This window comes from Coffea arabica, chromosome 2e (genome assembly GCF_036785885.1).
Source record: "Coffea arabica cultivar ET-39 chromosome 2e, Coffea Arabica ET-39 HiFi, whole genome shotgun sequence".
Taxonomy (NCBI): Eukaryota; Viridiplantae; Streptophyta; class Magnoliopsida; order Gentianales; family Rubiaceae; genus Coffea; species Coffea arabica.
Window position 1 is genome coordinate 30,694,950 of NC_092313.1, and position 25,209 is coordinate 30,720,158.

Sequence of the window (25,209 nt, forward strand, 5' to 3'; positions counted from 1 at the left end):
AAAAAAAAAAAAAAAAAACACCATTGCCTTAATTCACAAACTCTTCTAATTAAGCCATAACAAGATGCCTGTTTCTTTTTCAGGGATACCATGAGTATCAGTTTTCTTCACATACTTCTTTTTAATCAATTACTAAAGCAAATAAAATCAATCAATAATACCTTCGAGATACGATTGACCAATTTCGCCAACCATTTTCTAGTATAATACCTTGATTACTTATATACCCAAAAGTGATCATGGAAGAAAGCAATGTACTATGACTAATGACTTATCAGTCTCCAGAGGCTCCTTCCAGCTCCAAATCCATTGGGCCTAAATGCCTAATGAACGTAATTACAATTTTCGCCTAAATCCGTCCAAAATTAAATGATAATGATAAACCAAAAATAATGAAAAGCACACAAGGTACAAAAAATGAAAAAATGGAACCAAGCCTAGACCAACATGAAATTTCCACCAGGCATGCCCCCTTCAGACTTCACCAATAACTAAAAAATAAAAATCAATACACTTCGTCAATCAAATGGCATTCTTCACCTAAATCAATTGAAAATTACATGTATACCAGCAAGATGAAAATAATACATGCACTCTCACAAAGAAAGAAGATTTGGCCAAATGCATTATCACCAGCCATGCAAACTTTGCTTTTTTTTTTTTCCGACAACAGAAAATAAATTTAAAAAAAAATGCTGAACATGAACATTACGTTTTTTTTTTGGGGGGGGAGGGGGGGGGGGGGCTTTCTGACATGCATTTTTCTTACCTTTATAAATTTAACTTGATTATTCTTGCTTTGTCCTGTTGCTTTTCATTCTTTTTCTTTGTCAACCCAGTTATTTTGTCTAACAATACAGAACATAATGAGTTTGTTCCTTTGAAAGCTCTATTTTAGACATAGAAAATTAAGGAGTTATTTTGCATTTCCGATCAACAACACGAGCAAAATAGTGGGTTTGTTACTTTGGCAATAATCATATTAACTACCATTATTGATCATACCCAATAGCATATTATCCACACATTGAACAAAATTCAAAGTATTTGTATACTAACAAATAACAGAGCTCATCCTTGTCCAGAAAAGGGAATGGTGTACATAAAAGAATAAACTGCAAAAATCTAAACTTGGCAGCCTAATATGTGGATCCATCCAAGTCTGTGACTGCTACTCTCGTAGGCTAGACTAAAGATAAGCCTAATTATCAAATAATTGGAACCAAAGCTAAAATTCCTCAAATCACAACAAAGTATAACTGGAATGAAGAAATTATGACACCCTGGCAGGTCTACGTCTTGTACATATGCAAGGAAGGTAATCAAAAAAAAAAAAAAAAAAAGATCACTTAGGCTCCATGTGAGATGAAAGTCTCATGCACAGTTTTGAATGAGAGATAGAAGTGATGCATCTCCTTTTCGACTTTCACTCTCCCATCATCATTTGCTGAGTACCTGAAGATCCAAAACTCCTACAAGGTCTTGATTGATGAAGAACCGACAAAATTTGAATTCCTGAGAAGAACAGATCAAGTTAGACCCAAAAACCCGGTCCTCCATCAAGATCCATTGCTCGCTAGGTTTATTCTCAATGCCACTTATTGATTTCAAGGTCAAAAATATGCTTTTTGTACAACATACCAATTTAAAGTCATCATTCAGTCAAACTCATATTTGGTACCTCATCAGCTATATTGGTCCTTCCCACAAGATAGAATCTTAGCTACAGAACTCCTGGACTTTCACATATACCAAGTCTCGCTTATTGCTCTTGGCATTGTTGCATGTCCAACAACTTGGCACTATGACCGTTCAGTTCTATCAAAAAGTTATAGCCCATCAGAACTCAAGACTTTCTCAACTTTTGATCTCAACAATCTCAGTTTCACCATCACTATAATCTCCCCAACATTTAGTTTTAGTCTTCTCCACCAGAATGCTACCACAGCTTTCTTTTGCAGCAACAATCTCAGGAATTTGGGTTGCCGTATCTGTGCTCTTTTTTTCAGGATCTGTACATGACTTTTCGGCAACTCCAGACTCATTATCACATGGTTTTTCACCATCGTCAGATTGATTCTCTTCAACTTTCTTGACTATTGAGCTTTCAACTGTCAAGTTCATGGAGGACTCCTCATTACATCCATCTGATCCTACTTCATTCTGACCTTCAACATGTTCTGCAACTGAACGAGTTTCTACAGATTCTACTGGTACTGGTAACCCATTTTGAGTTGCCGGAAAAACATGCGAAGGTGCTGAAGAGCCATTTGGTGAAACTAGTACACCATTTTGGGGTATAGGATAAGCATTTGGTGATGCAGCAGTACAATTTGAATAAACTATATAACCATTTGGAGCAATTGGATAACCATTTGGAACCCATGGCTGGCCAGGGACAAACTCAGACGCATGTGGGTTCATTATTCGTGGCAGGCTGAAATGACTTGCATCCCCATTATGTTCATCACTGTGGTAAACAGTTTTATTACGTGGTACCCGATTTCTTGATCCAGTATAGCCACCTGAGAGTCGGGGACCATATGGAACTCTTGCAGTTGCTGACTGATTTGGTGATCTATGAGCTGGACTAACTGGAACCAGTGGTGGAATATTTACAGGAGGGGGCAATAATCCTCCAAGTTCTTTAAAGCTTTGCACTGGAACTGAGCCAAAAACCGGAACTGATGATGGATTAAATGGAGGAGCAGCTGCAGAAAGTTTCTTGCTTGTTCCTTTTCCAGTCTCACAATCCCCCTGCTTTACTCCTTCATTTGGCAATGAACTTGCAATTTCTTTATCTTCGTTTGCTTCATTTGCAGGAGAAAGCTTCTCCTGTATAGCTTCTACTTCGTCTTTTGGGTTAAATTCATGTTTTTGTGACAGCGGGGTGGTTTTTTCTGCTGAAGTAGAGATAGGTTCATTCTCAGACGACGCTTCCTTACATTTGCAACCTGGTCTTTCAGACACTTCCACTTTCGAAGTGCCAAGTTCTGACTTTTCAGAAGAACTAGAATTCTCACCTTCCAAAACAAAACCTTGCCCGGCTTCTCCTTCCTTGCTTTCAACAATACTCCTTTCTTGCTTACCCTCAGTGACTTCAGATCCCTTTCCTTTAGAATCTTCAGTTTCATCTCGTTCTAAAGATTTTACTAAGGTAGTAGCTATCTCTTCTATCTGTTCTTTGCTGTTGGAATCTTCATCCATTTGCCCATCAAGATCCACTGTTGATTTCTCTTCGATGGGACTGTTCACTTGTCTTTCCTCCCCATTATTCCTTTCTACCACTTCACTTTTAGATGCCACGCCTGTCTCCTTCCTTATGGGAAGACTTGCTTCTGCAGAGCTTTCATTTGGAAACTTTTCAGTCACTGCCTTCACTATTGTACCAGGTGGAGCTAAAGCAACTTCTTTGTAGGAAAAATGTTTTCCAGCTGTCTGAATACTGACCGAACTTATGGTTTGATCAGCCTTACTCACTGGATCAGTAGACGCAGGGCTCGCCGGGGCTGATTTTGGGTTAGCTGATTTTTCTACACCACCACTTGAAATTGCAGGATTGATTGACTTTGGACTGAAGCTAGCACTCTTCCCAAACTTCTTTGGAGCAGGAGTAAGTGTGGAAGCAGCAGCAGACTCATTAGATGATGTCCTTGGAGATGAGAAAGTGGTGCTTTTACCACGGAATTTGGATACCTGAGAAGTGTTCATTAAGTTGGTGTGCAGTTTTGCGAGGTTGGGCCTCCTTGAGCCAGGAGGCTTTTGGCCCATCGATGAGCGACCCTTAGGTAAAGCTTCTTGCCATCCTTCTTCAGATCTATTATCCTGCACAAGATCATCATGTTCATTTAATATTGTTTGCTCTGCTGGAAATAAATCATGGGTCTTGTCAATGGTTTCCATAAATAGCAGCTCAGATTTGTTCTCTTTATCACTGGAATTCTCCACCACAGAATGAGCTGGTGATAGCAATTCATCCTTGTTATATTTATCTTCAACAGCCTCCCCATTTTGTCCTATTTTGCTTTTAACCTGTGTCATAATTATGATATTCATCAGAATATAGCAGCATACAAAGAAGATTAGTAACTTAAAAGTACATGTAAGAATCAAAGAATTACTAAAGATTTTGACCTTTGCACGAGCTTGTTTCTTTTGGGCATCCCTTACTTCATCCGGCATTATGTAATCCAGCAAATCTGACACACTAATACAACGAAAAAGTGGAACTATGTAATCATGATTTATAGAATCCAAAATGCAGTAACAGCAATTTTCACAATTTAATTCTTTTTTATTCGCTATGCAAATTATGGTACCAGAATGCGATTATTTAGTTTAAAACCAGCTTGAAGTCAGCTCTTTATGTTGGCTAGTATAATGGGATTATTTAGTTTTAAACCAGTTTGAGGTCTGCTCTTTATGTTTGGCTAGTCTAAGTGTATGTAGTGAAGGTTTACCAAGTCCTATATAGAGCTTGAGCATGACAAACAGGTTTTTGATTGAGCAAACACCCTATAAAATCCATGAATTTGAGGCACTCGAGGTTCAAGTGTTTCCATTAACCCCCATTATAAGAGATGATTCCAATTTAAGTATCTTCTCCCAGGATAGAAAATGCAAAATGGGAATGAAAATAATAAACAGAATATCACCTTAAATGTCCTTTGCTAGAAATAGAGGCATCTGGTTTTGGGGTACCATTCCGCGCTGCTTCTTGCTGCTCCAGGGCCTTTGACTCAAAATATTCAAGCCATGCAGCCGCATCCTGAAGAAACATCTGATAAGATTGAAATAGTAATCAACTGAAAGCTATTTAAGCTTTGTTGAAAGATAATTTGTATCACCTGTGTACGAAGATCATCTGGCCCAAGTTTTGCCTGCAGTATTTGAAGAGTGGTTTGTTCATGCTGAACACTCAATGAATATGCTTCCATCAAAGAGAGAGCAATTGCTATAGCATGATAGCTGGCTGCAGTCTGAAAAAGCCACAAATGTCAGTTTTAACATGCTCGAGGCAAGTTAGCATCAATCATACTCAATGCACAAACATAAGGCAGAGTAAAGAAGACAGAAAAAACAGTGCAATTTTGTTTGAGGAAAGCCCTTGTTTAAATTTCTGCAAAGAGATGCCTGCTAATTTTCTAAAATGGGATATACAGAAAATTAGTTTGTGTAGATATACATGAACAACATTTCCAAAACCAACCAACATTCACAACTACAAATTGACAGTAATGATAATAATAGACGGAGATGCAACACAAGTGGAAATTCACAGCACCGAATTAACCCCAGATAGTTTGATCAACTCTTTCATGAGATCATATCAGGTGTTTTTCATGGACACATGCATGCGTCCTGAGAGCAGTCATTCAAGTGGGAGAGAAGGTTAAGATTTCATTATACTTTTTACTGAACAAATTTCAAATCTGTGGTAATTTTCCTAACAACCATTAATATGTGCACTAAGTACGATTCTTCTAGATATTAGCAAGACATCTGCTGGAATATAGCAGAAAAGGGTCTTGTAACCTTTGCAGCTAAATTCAGTACTTTATGGTGTGTCCCCTTCCTTACGCCTCCCTTAGTAGGATGAATCAGTAGCTCTTGATTTTTCGGTCTTGAACTTTTCAATACATATATAAAATACATATAATTTACAATATATATACATATTGATGCATATATACATATGTATGTGAATATGTATACATGTATATTGATATATGTGTGTGTGTGTGTGTGTGTGTGTGCATGAAGAGAGACAGAGATAAGAGAGAGAGAGAGAGAGAAGACCTGGATATGATCAGCTCCAAGAAGTCTTTGATTGCATTTAAGAGCCTCGTGGAGGTACCTCAGAGCAACATGGACATTGCCCAAACCTTCTTCCATCATTGCAATGTTAATGTAAGTCGCAGCCGTATTTGGATGAGATGGTCCACAAGTTAGATGCAAGAGATACAATGCGCGATTGACATACCTATAAGCAAACAGAGGAAATATTAGCCAATGAAAAAACAAATGATCATGAAAACATCTGTGCTTCAACATTTCAAGACTCAGAGATAGTCAGTCCTTAGCACCATGATTTGCCTTGTCCAAGACTTGGTATTACTCTATCTAAATGCTCAAGGAACTCTTTCACACCTATTTGTAATAAAAGTAAACAAATTTCACTTCGGATTTAGAAAATTTAAGTCTTCCAATCAGCCAGGAAATCAACAGAAAATATGCCAGACAAAAATAAACAGATGAAAGTAAAAAAGAATCCAGAAAGACATAAACAGTCTTTGTGCTTCTTACGGCGTCCATTTAAACTGAGTTTGCATACCTGCTCTTCTTAGATACTGTCAACCAAGAATTAAGAAACTAAATTAACTGCTATCATCACTTCCATAGGGAATGAATCCTGTTAAGAATATTCTATTTAGTCAAGAACTTATTTTAAAACAATAGCTCATGCATAACTCTTTCACTGAACATTCTTTTTCAAACTCACACAGATGAGTCAGTGGACAAAAGATTAGCAAAAGTTGAACTTTCTTACAGGCCCAAATGGTTGCAGCTTATTTATACTATAGTCATTACCAACTAGATAAGCTTTTAAAGCAAAATGGATGATAGCTTGGTATTGAAAATATGATTATGAATTTGACTAGTTTTCATGACTGTAACGAACTCACAGCAAAGATGGCAATCAAATACAGCATCTTACAGAAACAATCAGAAACCATGCATAAAACAAATAATTTTCTAGAGCCACAACTTAATAACAGTTCGAAGTAGTTAAATTTTGAGGACCTTTAAGCAAAGAATCATAAACAATTGGAGACAGGACTATGTTGAAGAGGAGATCAGAATATAATGCATACGCATAACATGCTATGCAGAACTATCAGCATGGATTAATGGTAAAATGCAGTTTCACACAAATCAACTTGCAATTAAATGCTTAATAATAAGGAAGTTAATGGTCAGATTGAAGCAAAAGAAACTATGAGAACAGGAGATGCAATTATTGGTGCAATATGACATTCACATCACCATACAACTGAAATTGTTCTATGTTTTCCACAGCAGGACTAAAAGCATAATATACTTCGAACGACCAGAACAAATTTGTGGTCAGTCCTTAAGAAACAAGAGATACCATGCAGGCTACCTAACAGAATTTTCAGTAATAAAGAAATTTCACACTGTTGATACATTTAAAAAAAACTTTTCCATGTATTAGAGAAAGGGAAAAAAAAAAGTTTAGTTTGTAATAACACACTTAAATTCTTGACAAAGTTAATTGATTTCGCATCCAATCCTCATCATTTGTAAGTTTTTGTCCATAATACGTTCCTATTCACAACTCTACTTTCCAGCAAAGAAAAATCAAGAGAAAACGACTCTGCTTTCCAGCAAAATTTGAAATCATTCAAGATTTAGTTGGTGAATATGATGAAGTGAAAGGGTTCCTGGATTTCCTCTTTAAGGGACAAGTTACATGAAATAGCTGCAGATTAAGCAATGTACCTTAATATAAGCAATTGTTTTATAATTAGGCAACAAAAGCAACAAAAAACAATCAACATTTCAATAAGAATCCATCTAGGAAAAGCTTTCAAATATTATATGTATTTGACCTACTTTAAGGCCAACTCTGTATGCTGGAGCCGATAGTAAAAAACAGCCAAGTCTCCATAACTTTTCATTGTATCTGGGTGATCAAGTCCAAGCTCCCTCTCATTTATATCCAAAGCTTTTTGCAGGTAAATTGTAGCCTGAATGGTTGAAAAATGGTAAAAGACAACAACAGAGTTAGAATGGTAGTAGGTGATTGATAGCATCATAAGTAGAGAGAAGTGCTTCGACAGTCCCACGAGGTTTTACATCACACTAGTTAAATCAGAAATATATTTAGTAGAAGCCATGCATTTATGTTTTAAGATGTCAAAAGCTAGGTTGAACATAGAAATGTGTCATTGAAACTTTACATCAATACCATGGTGGCCCTAATTGTGCAACTCAGGTGGTTCTTCTGCAGATATTTAGATAGACAAGGATTTCTGCATCATTATATTTTCTACTTTGTTTGAAACGCTCAAGCTTAAAATATCATAAGATAATCAAAGGCACCAAAGATCTTCGACAACCGAAAAAAATGAGAACCAATTTTTTACATGCCTCTGAGTGACAAGCAACATAAAAAGCGTAAATATGGTATGTATTTCCTCCAATTTATCTTTACTACAGCAAGTGAAAGACTACAGCAAGTCTCATTCTAATAGATATTCCATTAAAAATGTGTAATGGTTTCTAGAGTTTGGGATCTGACAACTGAAATTTGTTGAAGAAGAAATACATGAAGGAATTGGGGGTAACCTTGACATTGTCTAAAGATTTCTCTCTTCTTTTTCTTGGAATGACTAACTTAAGATACTTGCCATGAAACTTATTACCAGTGGAGAACACTGGTGTCACCTTTTCTAGTGATAAGGATACATGTTCGGTTTCTTGCTTGATCTCATACAAGCACATATTCATCTTATTGTTTATTAAACACAAACATTAAAAGTAAAATGTGCAGCTTATTCTTTGTTGACCAGCCCAATAAACCAATTAATCTAATTCAGGACAGTTGCGGCAAGGAATGACATGCTCCATATTTCCTGTTAATAGTTTCTTCTTGATGTTTAAGTGTAAGCTGCACTCTGTATCCATCAAAAGGATTTGCCAATAGATCACGGGTTCCAGTATTACATAGTACCTGATTAAAATCTCCGGTATGGTAGAGAACCACGGCAAGAAGACTATATGCTCCAGCTGTCATTCTATGGTAAGGTCCACAAACTGATACAAATCTGGAGAGTGCCTGCAGAGTAGAGAATTGAGATTAGTATTGTCAAAAATTCAATCAAGTCAAAATAAATCATTGAGTTGCAAGGGAGATGGAAGTTCACGTTACCTTAGTTCCATAATTAACAGCATCCTCCAGTTTGCCTTTATCCAAGGATGTTTTTGATGATTCTAACAAAGTACGCCCATCAGCTGATGAACATGCAACATGCTGTAGGGAAACTTAAATGGGGTAATGAAAGATTAGTCAAATCAACTTTTCACTTGAGTTGTGGAGTTTTATACCTTGTATACAGGTATCATGCTTATAATGTCTGTCTTCTTAAAAGGGCAAGATGTATCCATGTCATAGTCCCTGGAAACAAGCTCCAGTCCAACCTGAACAAAGATGACATCTTTTGCATAACAGCAGAAGATTGTGAAGTTCAGGTCTACCATGAAGTCTTAGATTGAGACAAGAACATACCTTATGGCAAAGCCCACGAAGAATGGCAAACTTTCTGAGGTCATGGATGTTTTCGTCCTTCCATTTCCACCCAAATCTTTTAAAAAGAAAAGTTTCCACCCACTTCCATTTCAAGTTATCATCATTAGTAATTTCTGAATCAGCATTTCCTTCAGATGCTGTTCCTAACAGTACATTTAAACATGATGCAATTGACAAGGCCAAGTCACCAATATTATCTACTGCTGCTACAACAGCATGCAATACATGTTTGTAAGCTCGAACAACCATCTCATGTATACAGAGTGACTGTACATGAGGAAGTTTGTCTGCAAGCTCGACCTGGCATGACAACAGAAACCACAAATTTTCAAGCTTTTGTTTCTTTGAATGTTAATAAAGATGATATAATCTTAAGGTGGAGATATTCACCTTTGATTACTCATTGAAAACTGGTGTTCATCCATATAATTCACGTTATAAGATAATAACACAAATTCATTTAAAAAATTAACTAATGGAATTTTTCATCAATAACAATGGACTTTTATCAAAGTCCAACATGAAATTGTTATAGGATTTAAACTTACTTCTGCTAATATTTTTATGAATCAGAAGAAGTCATCTTTACCTCATATGTTTCATAAAGATAGTTCAGCTACTTGAGGGTAAAAATGCTGGAAATATTACATGGAAACAGTACTTTGCATTACAAAATGTCCCAATAATGCAGCACAGCCCACCCATCAGCAGATATATATTATTAAAGAATTCTAATACTCATTCCAAATTTACACCTTGAACTTTTGTAAACATTTAGCATCACTAATTTTGTCGTTTCAGTTCAAGAATGGTAGATGCAGATGGTTCTAAGGTATAAGATTCTGCAAGATCATAGATGGTTATCTGCTACAATGATATTATTATCTTAATAATGTGCTCTAATTTGCTGGCTTATTGTCTTGATATAAGCCTGCGCACCTTATCATAGATCTCTCAAGTCATACAATTCATGTATAATTTTCATACATTCAGCAATGCAATAGGTGTCAGATAATGGAAAAGTGTAAACGAATCAATTTATTACCACACGTCCTAAGGAGCAGATTTGCAAACCCCTCGTATGCATGAAATCAGTCAGCGTCCTTCCGTCGACTGGTGAAAGTTCAAGGGAGCCAAAATCAGCCACCTGTCAGTTTGGTAAAACCAATATTTGAGTCTCTGTCAGTTCAACAAAAGCAATAGTTGCTGGTCTCAAATTCGATTAACTGCGATTCCAAAAAAACTAATAAGCTCTGATATAAAGAATGCAGAAAATGTATAACAACACACCAGTTTTGGAAGTGCAGTATCAGCATAGTATTTGTGTGCCATCTCAATCAACTCGCTGGGCGACTGCCAACATGAATGAAACGAAAGAAATCAAGTTTTAAGAACACTAAACCTCTTGGACCACAGATATTGATTTTCCCTATGGTCAGACCATTAAAATGTCTAAAGACTCGTCTATCATATATCACAGACACGACTATATGTTCAGCAAATATCCTCTAGCAGATGTTATTAGTACATGAATTACAGCAAATAATACGAAATTAATCCACTTATGTCTTCATTTATAGAGCAATGAGCCAACCTTAAGATGAAGACCAGTCTCTGAATGTTTAAGGCGCATGTATGATGCTTCAGAAAGCAGTTGTTTCCACATCGTTTCTTTTGCCTCATCTAACTCTTCAAGTTCTTTCTTTCCCACATCAAAACCATCATTTGCAGCTTCTTTTCTTTGCTCAGATTTTGAGTTTCGGTCATCTAGTTTTTTCTTAATATCCTTGAGCAGTCCACCAGTTTTTCCAAGACCCTTTACAGCTTGCTCAACTTTATCTTCACCTTTTTTAGAGTCAGTTTTGCCTGCACTTTGATTTTGTAAATGTTGAACCCAACAGGCCCCCAGCTCCCATCTAATTGGTTTTGTTTGTTTGGTGTCCTCCGCTTGCAACCTCAACAAACCTTCTCCTAACACCTTTCTTACCAATGACCTAGATGTACGTAAATCTTCAAGGTCTGTAATATTTGATCTTTGAACCAGACTGGATGCTTGGGATGCTGGGGTCTTGTGCAACAGCATTCTTAAGCTGGGATGAGATGATCAGACACTGGTTACTGAAAGCATCATTATAATGACAGAAAAAATGTGACAGTAGCTACAGTTATTACATTTAAGCAGTGGCAGACCCACAATTTGGGGGGACGGGGAAGAGAGGGCAAATTTTGAGATAGAAATATTGTCTATAAATTATCTTCTAACATAACGGTTGCAAGTGAAAATTGACTGAATTGAATGGAGTACTTTTTTCTGTTTGGGGGGGGGGGGGGGGGGGGAGGGGAGGTGGGAGGCAAGGGGAGTAAAGAGTTCAATGAAAATTCTATAATATTATACAGGTTGAAAGGAATTTCTAAAAAATTGCAGGGGAAGGCCATCCCAGCTTCCCCATCTACGTCAATGCATTGTGGAACACATATACAACATATGCAACTAAAAAGTGGTATGCTGGATGCATGTAGCCATGCTGTGAGATCTCATGCGTCTGCAAGTTCCTAACACCTTTAATACGGACAACTATATTAGTTATTTGTTTGTTGTATATTACCTATTAAGAAGGAAGTTTGTTCCTTTCATTACGAGTAAAATTGATATTTTAAAACAATTTTTGCGTTCTGGGAGTTAAATAAAAATAGTAATAAATATACACACATACATACATATTAGCAAACAGAGATTCAATTACAGCATTATAATAGCCTTCTTGAACCAAGTAATCGTAAGATTTCAAACGTCATAGGAACCATATGCTGATGTAAAGGAAGAAAAAAGTCTCAAACCTTGAAGCCAGATGAGAACTAACCTATTCACATTCAAGGCATTTGCACCTCCCTCAGGCTGGTCCTGAATGTCAATGTCCTGGGAAACTACACTATCATTCTGATTTGTTTCAGCTACCACTTTCACAATAGCTGTATAGCCAGAGTGTTTAACAACCACAACACCCAGAGTAGAAGTATCCTGCAAGAAAGCAATATAAGCTCATAATGAAATTATTGTTTTCTAAGAAAATGTCAAGAACAAGAATCACATCTACAAAGATTCAAGAAAATGAAGAACAGAATGGATTGCTAAACTGACATGAACAGTTGCACTTTCATCTGCAGTTATCCCTTTGAGTAAATTTCGCTTAGTAAGTTCCTCTTGTGAGATCCCAAGAACACGAATCCCATCATTCTTGCAATCTAATTTCATACTTGCATCAGCCATGTCCTTTGTCACCGTAATCAGTAGATCTCCAAGTTTCTGTTCATATTCGATGCAACTAGAACCAGCTGGCAAGTGCTGATTATTTTCCACAAGATTCTTTATTGCTGCAACAGCTTTAAAGACTGAAATGTCAACGAATAAACTGTGAAGTAGAAAGGCTTTTCTATCTCGAATTTGCCTTTCCTCTTCTGTCTTACACTGCATTGCTGCCAAAATTGCAAATTCTTTCGCCCACTGCCTATTATCATGCTTCCCATCTCTTCCTTGTCCACCTCCATGTCCTCCAAAGTTCTCATCTTCAACAGGCAATGGAGGAAATGTTGATGGCTGCTCAGCAACAAAAGGTGGTACAACCCATGTATTCACTCGAAAACCATAAGGAAGATTTCCAAACTGAAAAGGACAACTGATGTTACAACAAATTGTTACTCTGCTACATTTTTCATCTCAAATATTTCATTCAAGACAAAACAACTTACAGAAAATACTTACTTTATTGTGCTCACTGAAAGCTTTCATCAGAGATTTATATGCCTGATAACCACAAGATAAAGTTGCAAAATAAGTGAGCAAGCTTAATCAAAGCATAGAAGAAAATAACACTAAGGCACTTCAAGCAAGTAACATGAATCATGGGCTGGACAAGTCCAAAGTTCTCAACTTGTGCCTCAATTTTATTAGCGCAAACATCTTCATGTTTGCAAGGCGATAAACAATGTCAGTACTACTAAAATTTGCAGTTTTCTCCACTGTTCTGAACGTTAGTTTTTTTTTTTTTTTTTTTGGTTTAACATTGTAAAGTTAGTAATTGTAGTAAAGTGTAACTCTATTTTTATTCCTTTACTATCATGTTCTTGATATTGAACTCTATTTTTATTCCTTTACCATTATGTTCTTGATATTGTTCAAGTGTAAACATAACTAACTTTAATTCTACATTGCCTAATCACGCAAACTATAATGTAAACATCAGTAAATCTACTGTACAATGCTCAATACTTTATAGCCCATTGCTCTAGAAATCAATAGGGTAAATGGCATTAGAAATGCTGATACTCACAGCATCAAAAACTCTGCTTAATTGTTGGAGTAATCCAACCAAAGAATGGCTCAGAAGAATTCTTCTTCCAGCTGGATAAAACCCTTTCTCACAAACAACAATTGTTGTTGGCTTCCCACTACAAACCCTAACCTATAAATAAATTCAAAAGTCCAATTCAATCATATATAACTATAAATATTTAAAAGGGAAAAAAAAAGAAAAAAGAAGAATTTATCAAATTACATCAATTTGAAAGAAATCATCTTCGGATTTATCATCCAGAAATGGTCGATTTGATCTCCTAATATCTGCAACAATTTTTTTTTTTTTGGGAAAATGACAATTAATTCAAGGAACACATACAAAATTCGAACGAAAATAGCAATAAATGACTTTAAAAAAACATAAATAAAAAGAAAAGCTTACATTGGATGGGAGGAGTGAGATGAGAGAAGGAGAAAAAATCATAGAACTGCCCGAGCCGCGGCGGAGGACACATCATAGCTGCGAAGGCATCGCCATTTTTCTCCGCCGAGTCTCCGTCATTGGAAATACTTTCGGGCTTCGCCGGCTTGAGTTTCTGGTGGGGAGCAATGGTACCGGACTTCTTGCCGGAGACTTTGGGCTTAGAAGTCGATTCAGAAACGACATTTTCCGGGCCGGGTTCGGACTCAGCAGAACCGGATTCCTTGTGACCTGTATCCTTTGAACCGGGTTTACCGTTGGGTTTGGGCGAAGAAGATGAAACGCCAAACGACGTCGTGCAAGCGACAATGTCGAGTAGTCGTCGAATGTGGGCCACGGCTTGGCTTTCAGTGTAGTCCTCTGCATAGTTTATTGGATAATGACCCCTATAGTTTGTAGTAATGGACTATAGCCACAATGCATTTAATGAAAAATAATTTACATCAAAAAGTCTAAATATTTATACATAAAACATGAGCATCCTTTCCTTCTTGGATAGATTTTAATGTTTCAAGGATTAATAATCTAGGTATAATAGATAAATTTTAAAAAACATTTTACACTTTTTGAATTGTAAAGTTCAAGAGTTTTTCTATCCTTATCATACTGTAGGAAATTAGTATAATTTGATTAATTCATATAGGAAAAAGAAGGAATAAAAAATGGAAAGTGCAAATTCTCAACAAATCAAATTTGAAACTTTAAATGATGAACTAACATCATAAACATTTTGAAACTAATCAATTGGATGTTATCTCAATCTTATTTTGCATATACATAAAAGCAAGACTTGAGACAAGAAAGCATGTTTCTTATTTGACAATTAGAGGGTATATCTTAATTCAAATTATACAAAATCTCACAAAACAATTACTCCATATGAACATTTCAATGTGTTTTCTTATATAAAAGAAACATGTTGGAATTGTAAATATTGTAAATACCTTCAACAATAATGAGGTGGCATGGTTTGAGAGAGGTGATTTCGATGGAATCCTTTAGCCGTGAACCTCGTACCTGGTCAAAGGCACAAACCTTTAGTTAATTAATCTTCCTAAGAGATTTATTGAAGTATTTCCACATGGTATTTTTATCCTGGAATTTTTTTATAAACTCTTCTAAAAATATGCGTCGGAAAATATTACCTTCAAAATATATTATGAGAAGTTGAAATTAAAGTAAGACATTCAACTATAACTCCACAGAGCACTCAACAACTCAAAGTACAACTTTTGGCGTACATTGGGAAATGCAGTTGCTGGTTTGCATAATCATGATCCCTACAACATTCTGTTTATTTCTTTTTGGTGAGTTGGCAACCGATTCTGGCACACTGAGAAATTTAATCTCATAATAATTTTGACATTAATTGCCAAAAATACATTTTGCATCATAACTTTTTTGTTAGTCTTGAATTACAATTGACATGTAAGGATAGTGTGGAAAATTTATTGTGACATTAAAATTATGGTTTGGACAATATCATTTAGGGATAATATGAGAAACTTCCCCTGAGGTCTCTACAAATTTTAGAAAGCTTCCCTTAATTTTCAAAAATTATAGTCACCTCCCTTACTTTCAATGTTTACGCTTTAAAATAGCCCAATAGGTTACCAATTCCTTCAAATATCCTAAACTACCCTTTTGCAAAAAAGAATAAAAAGAAATGATAAAAAATTTTGTTGATTGCCCTTCTTCCAACACCAAAGCCAACAAACTCTTTCTGCCAAAAATAAAAGTTTGAAAAAAAATCCAACTATGATGATTGCTTTCTTCCAAGCAACACTAGCACAAAAGCTAAGCAAACACCCCAATCTGAATCAAAATCAATTCCAATAATTCTAGCACCCAAAACACCACAACCTGATTTATGTCCTGCAACCCCAGCCCCTACAATTCCTACACAAGTCAATTAAACTCATCACTTGGTGCTAAATTAAATAAAAATCAACCTCAAATTTTACCCAAAACTAATATTTCATCAACAATCAATTGCGCTTCTTTCCTCTTCCTCTCTTTGCAACCTCCTTTATTTTTTTTAACCACCCATTTCTAGAGCCCATCCATCTCTCAAATTCTTGACTTTTTCACATCACCAAGTTTTATCACCCATAATCAACCAAAATTAGATAAAACAAATAAACGTAAAAAAAAAATCAAACCCATTACACTTAGAATTAAAAGGAAAAGTGGATAAGCCTAATCATGTTTGCAAACAGAAGATGGGTATAGAGAATAAAGAAGAAGGAAAGGAGGGAGATAGATACGAGCAAGGGATGATAGACAGAATTTGGTCCTGAATTGGAAAAGAAATATTAAGTAGAAAGGAAGGCGGTGGGAATTTGGGCAAAGAAGGAAATGGAAGAAAAAGCAAGATAGAAAGGAAGAAGAGAGAGAGAGCAAGTCAACTCTGGTTTTCCTTAGAATTTCTGAAATTTTTCCAAAAAATGTCATTAAGTATCCTATATAAGGGTAGTAGAGTACTTTTGTAGCAATAGGGGAGGTATGTATAATTTTAAAATATTAAGGGGATTTTTGTGTAATTATCCCCATCATTTATCTTGGCACGAGGCAAATTTTGATAACTTTGATCATACATTTCATTTATCAAGATCTACTCTACTTCTATTCTAGCCTATTCCTATTCTAAATGGGGTCTAACTTGAACAATCGGGAAACTAACGGCGACTGAACCACAATCGAATCAGATGGGTGCACTATGTACTCATATGGATTTGGGAAGCCTATTCCTATTCTAAGGGAAGGTCCAATTGGACCAATCGAAAAATTGACGGGGACTAAACAACCATTAGACCATATGGGTGCACTATGCACTCATATGGATTTGGAAAAGTTACATATAATAGCAAAATGATGAAAATTAAGATTTAAACTATTGACCTCCCATTCCACCAAAACTTAAGTCATTGATGGTGGCTAATAGCCCAAACGGCTATTGGTTACATGCGATCTATTTATATATGGGGCCAAATCTTGCATTAAGTGATTGACTCACGTGGCATGCTTAATGCTGAATGTTCATTTATCACAACCATTGGTTTTAGAGGATCAGGTCCTCACAATTTCCAGTTGAAACTAATTTGCCTCTAAGGTATAAATAGGTAGAGACATAACGTAAATAGATTTAGACAAAGTGTAAATTGGTAATATTTTTGTGTAAAAAATAAGCAAATGATAGTATAAAATGATTATTTTATCCTCAACTGGTCTGAAATGGAATTTGTGAGGCCCTTATCCTGGTTATTTTGGTGTAACCTTGCTGATTATCTAAATTCACACAACTTTAATAACTCGAATGCTATAACTAACTCCCGAGTCTTGATCAATGCAAAATCGATATGATGTACCCTTTTTCATTATGGGGTAGTAGGACGATGGATCAAAGATTGTGTTTAGGAGGCTCGGAATTTCATTCTTGAGGAGTTGGAGAATTTCCATTTCCCCTTCACTCATTGGGGGGGTCAAGGGGTGGAGGGGTTGCTTTGGTGAAGAAGGCATGGCGTATGGAGTTTGCGTTTTGATAACAGAATTGGAGTTGGACTGATCGGTACCTGACCTTACCAATAATAGAAGAAGTTGATACACATTGAAGATTTGTCCTAACATGGATGGAACACTTAGGTTTTGTTTGATAAAATTGCATCTGAATTCTGAAATTTGAATACTGAAATAATTAATTTACTGAATTTTAAACACTGAAAAGAAATATATGAATGTCTAAATTTTAATACTGAAACTATTTATACTGTTTGGTAAACATTTATAACTGAATACTTAATAAGTAAATTGTACAATTTTGCCCTTACATCTTTTCATCCAAAAAGGAAATAGAACCTATGATTTAATTAGTTTAAAATTGTTAGATATGAAAATGACATTATTTATTTTAAATCAAATTATATAAAAGATGAAATATATTATATGAAGACTATGGAGAAGATTTGAAAGTCATTAAAAAGAGAGAAAAAAAGAAGTAGAAAACCGTTAGATAGAGAATATCATATTGTTTAATTAGATAAGGATTTTGAATAGAGAATATCAGGTTGTTTAATTAAATAAAAATTTTGAACATAATTAACAAATGAGAGTAGATTTGGTAGATAAAATAAGATAGTTAAAATAATTTTATTGATTCTTATCAGAATTAAGCATTCAGTTACGATTCTTGTGCTGAAAAAAATGCGCACAAGTTCAGCAAATGGATTTTTATTTATCAAACACTCAAAACATCTGAATGTCTAAAAAAGTTCAGTTTCAACACTTTTTTATGTTATCAAACAAACCCTTATTCTATGCAAAAACTACAAATACCAAATAACCTTAGTTTCTTGCTCTATGTGAAAACTACAAATGCCAATTAACATTTTCATTGAAAGCTACAAATGCCAAATAACATTTTCAATTTTTTTCGAGTATTCTTGCTCTATAACATTAGTTTTTCATTGAAAAAATAGGGATAATTTTAGAAACTTCTCCTGAGATTTGTGACAATATCATTTAACATCCTTGAACTTTAAAAAATATCACTTGTCTCCCCTATATTTAACTTTTTATAGCATTGTGAACCCATTTCAAAATATATTATTAGAAAACTCATTTGTGGGTAGAAAATATGATTTTATTCTAATATTGCCATTTTGCTGTGTATAATTTTGTTATCATAAATAAATCTAATTAATCCCTTAACTTTTGAAAACTTGGCAAATATGATTTTTTAATTAGGAATCACAAAGTATTAACAAGGTTGAAAGACCTATCAATAATTTTTGTGTCATTAATCTACATAAGAAATATAATAAAAATTTGAACTCTAAATAGTTTAGAAAACTCATAAAATTTACCCAACAATTTTACAATGAAGTAAATAACATTATGCATCTTGAAAATGCCTCAAATAAGTTTCTAAGTATATAGTTAATAATTTTATCTTTTTTCAAGGTTTTTAGGCCATTGAAATGGACAAAAAACTTGTAAACAATTCATAAATCCTTAAATTCATCCACAAACACTTTCAAATTAGAAAATAAATTTTGCTTTGAAGAAACCTCAAATGAGCTTGTAAACATAAACATTTTGTCTTTTTTTTTTTTGGTTTTCAAGCCATTAATCTAGACAAGAAAATTGGAAATTCTAAAAAATTCCTCAAATTGACCAAAAATACTTTAGAATAATCGAATAATCTCAAAAGTATTTTTTTCGGTATGGTAAAATACCTATTATTATATTGTGGTCAAAATTATGCATTTGCACTAAGTGTCTTTGTTTTCAACCTTTATGCTTTCAGTTTTGAAAAATAAAAAGGACAACAAAGGATTCTTTTATTTGGAATGAAAATATTGTCTTTATTCGAAAATGAATTTTTAAATAATATATTTTAAAATGGGTTGACAATGTTACAAAAAGTTAAAAGTAAGGGAAACAAATGATATTTTTTTAAAGGGGAGCAAAGCGGACTATTAGAAACCTCAAGCGAGGTTTTTCAGATTATCCCTTGAAAAAAGCCCAAGATAATTAGGTTTCAAAAGCCTTTTAACTTTTAAATTTGAATTTAAATCTCGTCCAACTTATCAAAATTATTATGTTATTCAAAGAGTCTAAACTTTCTCTCTAAACCAAATTTATAGATCACTAAAATTTTAAATCTACTAATTTCTCAAGCAATTGTAATGGAGTTGATATCTTTGACTAGAAAATATACGACCTAATCATGACATTATATCTAAATTCACTCAATTCTTGTTGAGATGTTGGGACCATGAAAATGACATGATTGTGTTTTATCTAAGGTTTACAATCCATCAGTTCGTAGTGTAAAATGCAATAACATAACGTAGCATGAAGCATGAAGAATGTTACATTGCTCTACGAATATATAAGAGTAACTGACCTCGTGTGACAAGGAGTAGTTGGTTAAGTGGCATGTCTCAACATGGACCGCTAAAAGCTTTCTCACATCTAAAATTTTATCCGTCGATATTCCCTGCAGTAAAATGTCATTCAATTGGTGCACTCTGGTAGTATTAAACGGAATTGGCAGAAGCCCAGAACTTGTACTTACCTTAAGTGTAACTTGTGAATCCTCAGGTGTATCTACTGTTATTTCTATAACTGTAGGCAATACTGCAGTAAAGGCCAAAAATGCTAAAATTAATCAAGAATATGCTAGTTAATTGGAAAACCAAAAAAAAAAAAGAAAAAAGAAAAAAGATAGAGGTTTGTTTAGTATATTTGTGAAGTAATTGCATTATCAGCTGATTTTGACCAAAAAAAAAAGGGGGCTCTCGACCAATGACAAGACAATGTTGCACTTTGAACCACAAGCAAAAGTGAAAATAGGAACTCAACTTAATGTATTTCCTATGCAATTTTCTAGGATATTGAGAAGTTTTGGTTCAGAAAATGTTTTGAGGTACTTGATGCAATTGTTCTTATGATGAGAGAGAATACCATGGCATTATGGTAACGTGGAAGTGAAACTAAGAAACCAATTCATTCAGTCTCAAAGACAACACTAGCGGGACAAGACAAAGATAAGTAGAATAGCAAACCTTTCTCTTCTTTCTTCTTCTTCTCTCCTTTAGCTTTGTGGGGCTTAGCCTTCCCACTTTTAGGAGCCATTTTCTTCTTGAAAGAATTGGATTGCGAATAACTTTTGTTTAGTTTACAACAATCCTATAATCAGCTTTGCTTCACTACACAATCCATAAAACTTACGTTATTACAATATAAATTGCACTACAACCCCTTCTGTTGTTGTTGTTGTTGTATGACAGCCACCAATATAAATGCACATAACCCAAATTAGCTAATGCTCAACTTTTCTGGGCCAAGCTAAATAGTTCAATTCAAGTGAAATAACAATAAGAAACGAAGTAAAAAAGCACAATCAGTAGTTAAAAATGCTTCAGAAGTTCCAAATTTAGCTAGTCTGGAAGGTGCAAATGCAGGTTTGTAATGCTACAGTGTATAGTTTTTCGTAGTAGAAGCGAACTTTGTTATAAACAGAGACACCATAAAGGAACATATACAGGGAATTAAAAGTATCTAGGAGAAGGGGGGCCAAAAAGATAGAAAGAAAGAGGGAAAACTAGCCCTCGTATTTGTTATTGTGAGTTTTGAGAGAAGCATAGGATAAAAGAAATGAGAAATAGAATGAGAAGAGAGTAAGAGGTGGATAGGATAAGATGACCCAAAACCATGGCACTTGTGTTTGTCACAACCAGAGGAATGTCAGGTTGGCAAATTGGAGCCTCTCATTTCACTAACTGATCATTTAGACGTCTCTCTACAATTTTTTTGTGCCTTTGTCATTGGAAGATTGGGTGATAGAAGCTGCTGAAAAAAAATTCAAGAATGAGTTATCTTCTTGTCATTTGACCTTTTGCTAGAGCATTTGGAAAAAGTACAAATGGAGAAGTTATTCATTTTGGCTTGATTTGAGAAACAGTAAGTGCTTAATTGGATAAAATGATGGACTTTTTGCGCTTAAGTTTGTGCCACGTTCATATCTACATTTGTTGTTGGCCGATAAGGATAACTTTGTCCTATTAGGGTATTGATGCAATCGTGAATTTGTTCGTCAGGATATTGAAAGTCTTAGATCTAACAGGGTTTGCTTTTAGCTTATTAAACTCAGTGGACCTAAACCATGTATTTGTTGAACAGTTTCAAGAATCAATATTGAGATAATGCTTGAAATTGTAGAAATAAATTTATGTCAAAATTGTTTAAAGCCAATAATTGAAATGGTTATCATAGCTTCTGATAGGAAGCGTAGCTCAAGGAAAAAAGTTACACAAATAATTTCCTAAATACGAATCGAAGATTCGAAAGAATGAGAAGGAAACTCTCTATCTATTGGAATTTCTAATGGAAATATATGATAGAAATGATAGTTGAATGAATAAAATGCTTAAAAATACCAATTTATAGGTTAGGTCTTTCACTAAAATATATATATATATATATATATTGCGTAAAACATAAAACGAATTCCTAGTCGCAAACAAATGCGCAAAGGATCCGGCCTCGGATCACAAGCCACAAAGGACTGGATTTGAAACTGGATCTGGTTGGCCTCAAGGAGCTAGGCTATCCTCTCACGGTTCCCATCCTCTCCCGAGAGGGACCACAAACTGGATCAAGGTCAGAAACGACCTCACATTCTGCCATCGAACCGCGGGGCTTCATTTCTTGTCCCACAAGCACTCCATTTTTGCCCAAAATTGATTAGAAACGCGTTTTGTATCAGTTTTGTTTTCGGCGTTTTTGAGCATTGGAAAATCGGTTGGATCTAGGGTTACAAATAAATCGAATCGAGTCAAGTTTTAGTTTAAATAAATTGAGTTTCGACTTAATTCTATCAAGTTTGACGAGTTTTTAATATAAAATTCGACTTTGAACTCGATTCAACTCAAACTTAACTTCATGAAGTTCAAAATTGAGTTCGAGTTTAAAAAAAAAAAGAAAATAATTATTTTATTTTTTAAAAATGAATATATATAAATGTAATTTTGCTATTAAAAAAGATTTTATATATATATATATATAGCTGACTTGCAAGTTAACAAGTTGCGTATCTTTGAATTCGATGTTGACCAAGTTCAAGTCGAGTTTTGACTCGAGCTACTTGCAATCGGTTCACAAGCCAGTCGATTTATACACAGCCTAATTGGACTAATTGAAAGGCAAACTATCACCAAGTTAGCTAAATTTCCCATGTGAAACGTGAAGACAGATTTCATTGTCCTTACTTATCTCTCCAGCTAGCTTCAAGGACAATTTTGCTTTTCGGTCAGCAATAATTTGATCGATCCATTTTGTAATGTTAGGATTAGAGAAGATCAGTCCTTGTTTCATTTCCTCGTGAATAAGATAGAGAAAGTGCAACCTGTCATTGCTGAGTTTGCTCTTCCAAAAACGGTATTCAAGTAGAACGCTAATTAATTTCTTTCTATCTCTGAAAAACATGGTTCCAACTCTTTAATGTGGAATGCCTTATAATGCTTTAGGGGCTTCAACTTTAACACAGCCAAATACCAAGCCAAAGGGCGTTAAAATTGAAAGTTGGTAATTCTCATCTCTCCTGCATTTAGTACTTTTCCTCTTCACTGCACAAAAAAACCAACTAAAACTCGAAATTCTTGTCAGTTTCTAGATTTTCTACAAAGACCATTTGGTCCATACATCGTTTGAGTCATATGTTTTAGTATCATATTTTCCCTTCATTTCTTCACGAAAATGTTAAACAAACAAAAAGTTTGCTGCTACTAATTATTTCCAAGTAGAAAGTGGACTTGTGCATTTACATGATCTCGGTCAAGCAATTGTGTATGATGACCTGAATCTATCTGGTCTGCAAGTACAAAGTTAGTCTAGTGATGTGAAATGTGTAGCACAAGAAATCTTGGACCAAAAGGATCACGCAAAAGAGCATAAGAAGAAGCTGGGTGGAATAAAGCATCAGGATGAAAATGCAGCCTCACCCGTGTTTACTCAAGACTTCCACTGACAAACATCAAACTTTTTTTTTAAATTTTTCCCTTTATTTCTGTTTTTAATGTAATTTCGTTTACTTTTGGGTTTAGAACTTCTTAGCTATATATAGGAACATATGAGGGCTTATTTAATGAGACTTTTGACATCATTCTTGAAATTCTTAAAACTTGATGTGTTTGGGTTCAATACCTAGATTGGATTCTTGTTGAATCTGAAAAAAGTTCTAGTTGAATTTTGGATTTTCTTTTCAAATCATTAAGAGTCTTGTGCATCAAATCATCAAGAGTTTTTATAAAAATGTGATCATCCATTGTGGGAAAATTCTGATTTCTATATCCGACTTCCTTTCAAAAAGAATGAGGATATAAATCCCACAAAAGCTAGTCATTTGGGAATGAATCCTGAAGATTCCAAACTAGCTAAGCAAGAATGTGTTGAACTCTTGAAATTTGGTCTTATTGAAAAATCTGATTCTTAGTGGGCAAGCCAAGCATTTTATGTCAACAAAAGATCTGAGCAGGTAAGAGGAAAAATGAGACTGGTAATTAATTATCAGCCTCTCAATATTTTTCTCCTTGATGACAAGTTTCCTATTCCTAACAAATTTACATTGTTTGCCCATATTTCGCAAGCTAAATGGTTTTCAAAATTTGATCTCAAATCTGGATTCTGACAGTTGGGAATACTTCCAGAAGATAGGCACAAAACTGGTTTTTGCATTCTAAATCATCACTTCCAGTGGAAGGTGATGCCTTTTGGTTTAAAAACAGCACCATCACTTTTTCAAAAGGCCATGATCAAAATCTTTCAGCCTATTCTTCATATTGCACTTGTATACATTGATGACATACTTCTTTTCAGTAATACTTGGGAAGAACATATCCAATTGCTTAATGATTTTCACAAAATTGTTAAGCAATATGGTATCATGATTTCTGAAAAGAAAATGATTTTGATAAAACAAGAAATTCAATTTCTTGGCATGAAAATTTCTGAAGGATAGTGCACTCCTGAACAACATGTTGGACAATCAGTTGTAAATTTTCCAGAAAAAGATTTGTCAAAAACACAAGTTAAACAGTTCCTTGGAGTTGTAAATTATGTCCGAGAAGTCATTCCAAAAGCTGCTAAGCATATTAGTCCTCTGACTAAAATGCTTAAGAAGAAACTACCCCTGTGGGGACCATCTCAGACCAAAGCAATCCAAAATTTGAAGAAAGAACTTCTTTGTCTTCCAACCTTGTACATTCCCTCTGATGGCAAGAAGATTTTACAGACTGATGCCAGTGACAAATACTGGGGAGCTATCCTGCTTGAAGAAGATAACAGGGACAAAGACATTGCTGTGGATTTGCAAGTGGAAAGTTCAAAATTTCAAAACAACATTATCATTCCACATTCAAGGAAATACTTGCAGTAAGAAATGGAATTAAAAAAATTCTCTTTCTTTCTTATATTTCATCATTTCTTGGTTGAAATAGACATGGGATCATTTCTTAAGATGCTGCACTTTAAACAAAAAATCATTCCTCATCCACAACTACTTCGTTGATCAGCATGGTTTTCTCAATATTCCTTTGA

General features: G+C 34.8%; 1 protein-coding gene across 4 annotated transcripts; it reads right to left on the minus strand.

Annotated features, from left to right (window-relative positions):
* Positions 1-1,027: 1,027 nt before the first annotated feature.
* LOC113732371 (protein REDUCED CHLOROPLAST COVERAGE 2-like) lies at positions 1,028-21,249 on the minus strand. 4 transcript variants are annotated; one of them, XR_003458728.2, is made up of 24 exons: positions 20,679-21,249; positions 20,189-20,250; positions 20,018-20,110; positions 15,054-15,126; positions 14,071-14,469; positions 13,888-13,952; positions 13,663-13,794; positions 13,095-13,136; positions 12,474-12,995; positions 12,196-12,353; positions 10,929-11,424; positions 10,625-10,687; positions 10,380-10,481; positions 9,314-9,634; positions 9,133-9,225; positions 8,957-9,058; positions 8,759-8,863; positions 7,639-7,772; positions 5,800-5,983; positions 4,848-4,979; positions 4,656-4,780; positions 4,135-4,207; positions 1,642-4,032; positions 1,028-1,515 (listed from the first exon to the last, which is right to left on the minus strand). XR_003458728.2 is itself a non-coding variant. In XM_027258088.2 (23 exons), exons 1-23 carry the CDS (start codon positions 20,746-20,748, stop codon positions 1,858-1,860), a joined length of 5,721 nt encoding a protein of 1,906 aa, XP_027113889.1. In that variant the 5' UTR covers positions 20,749-21,249; the 3' UTR covers positions 1,028-1,857. The 4 variants fall into 4 exon arrangements, 3 of the variants coding, with proteins under 3 accessions (XP_027113889.1, XP_027113890.1, XP_071936422.1); XM_027258088.2 differs by having other exon boundaries at positions 1,028-4,032; XM_027258089.2 differs by having other exon boundaries at positions 1,028-4,032; positions 4,656-4,768; positions 20,679-21,248.
* Positions 21,250-25,209: the final 3,960 nt, after the last annotated feature.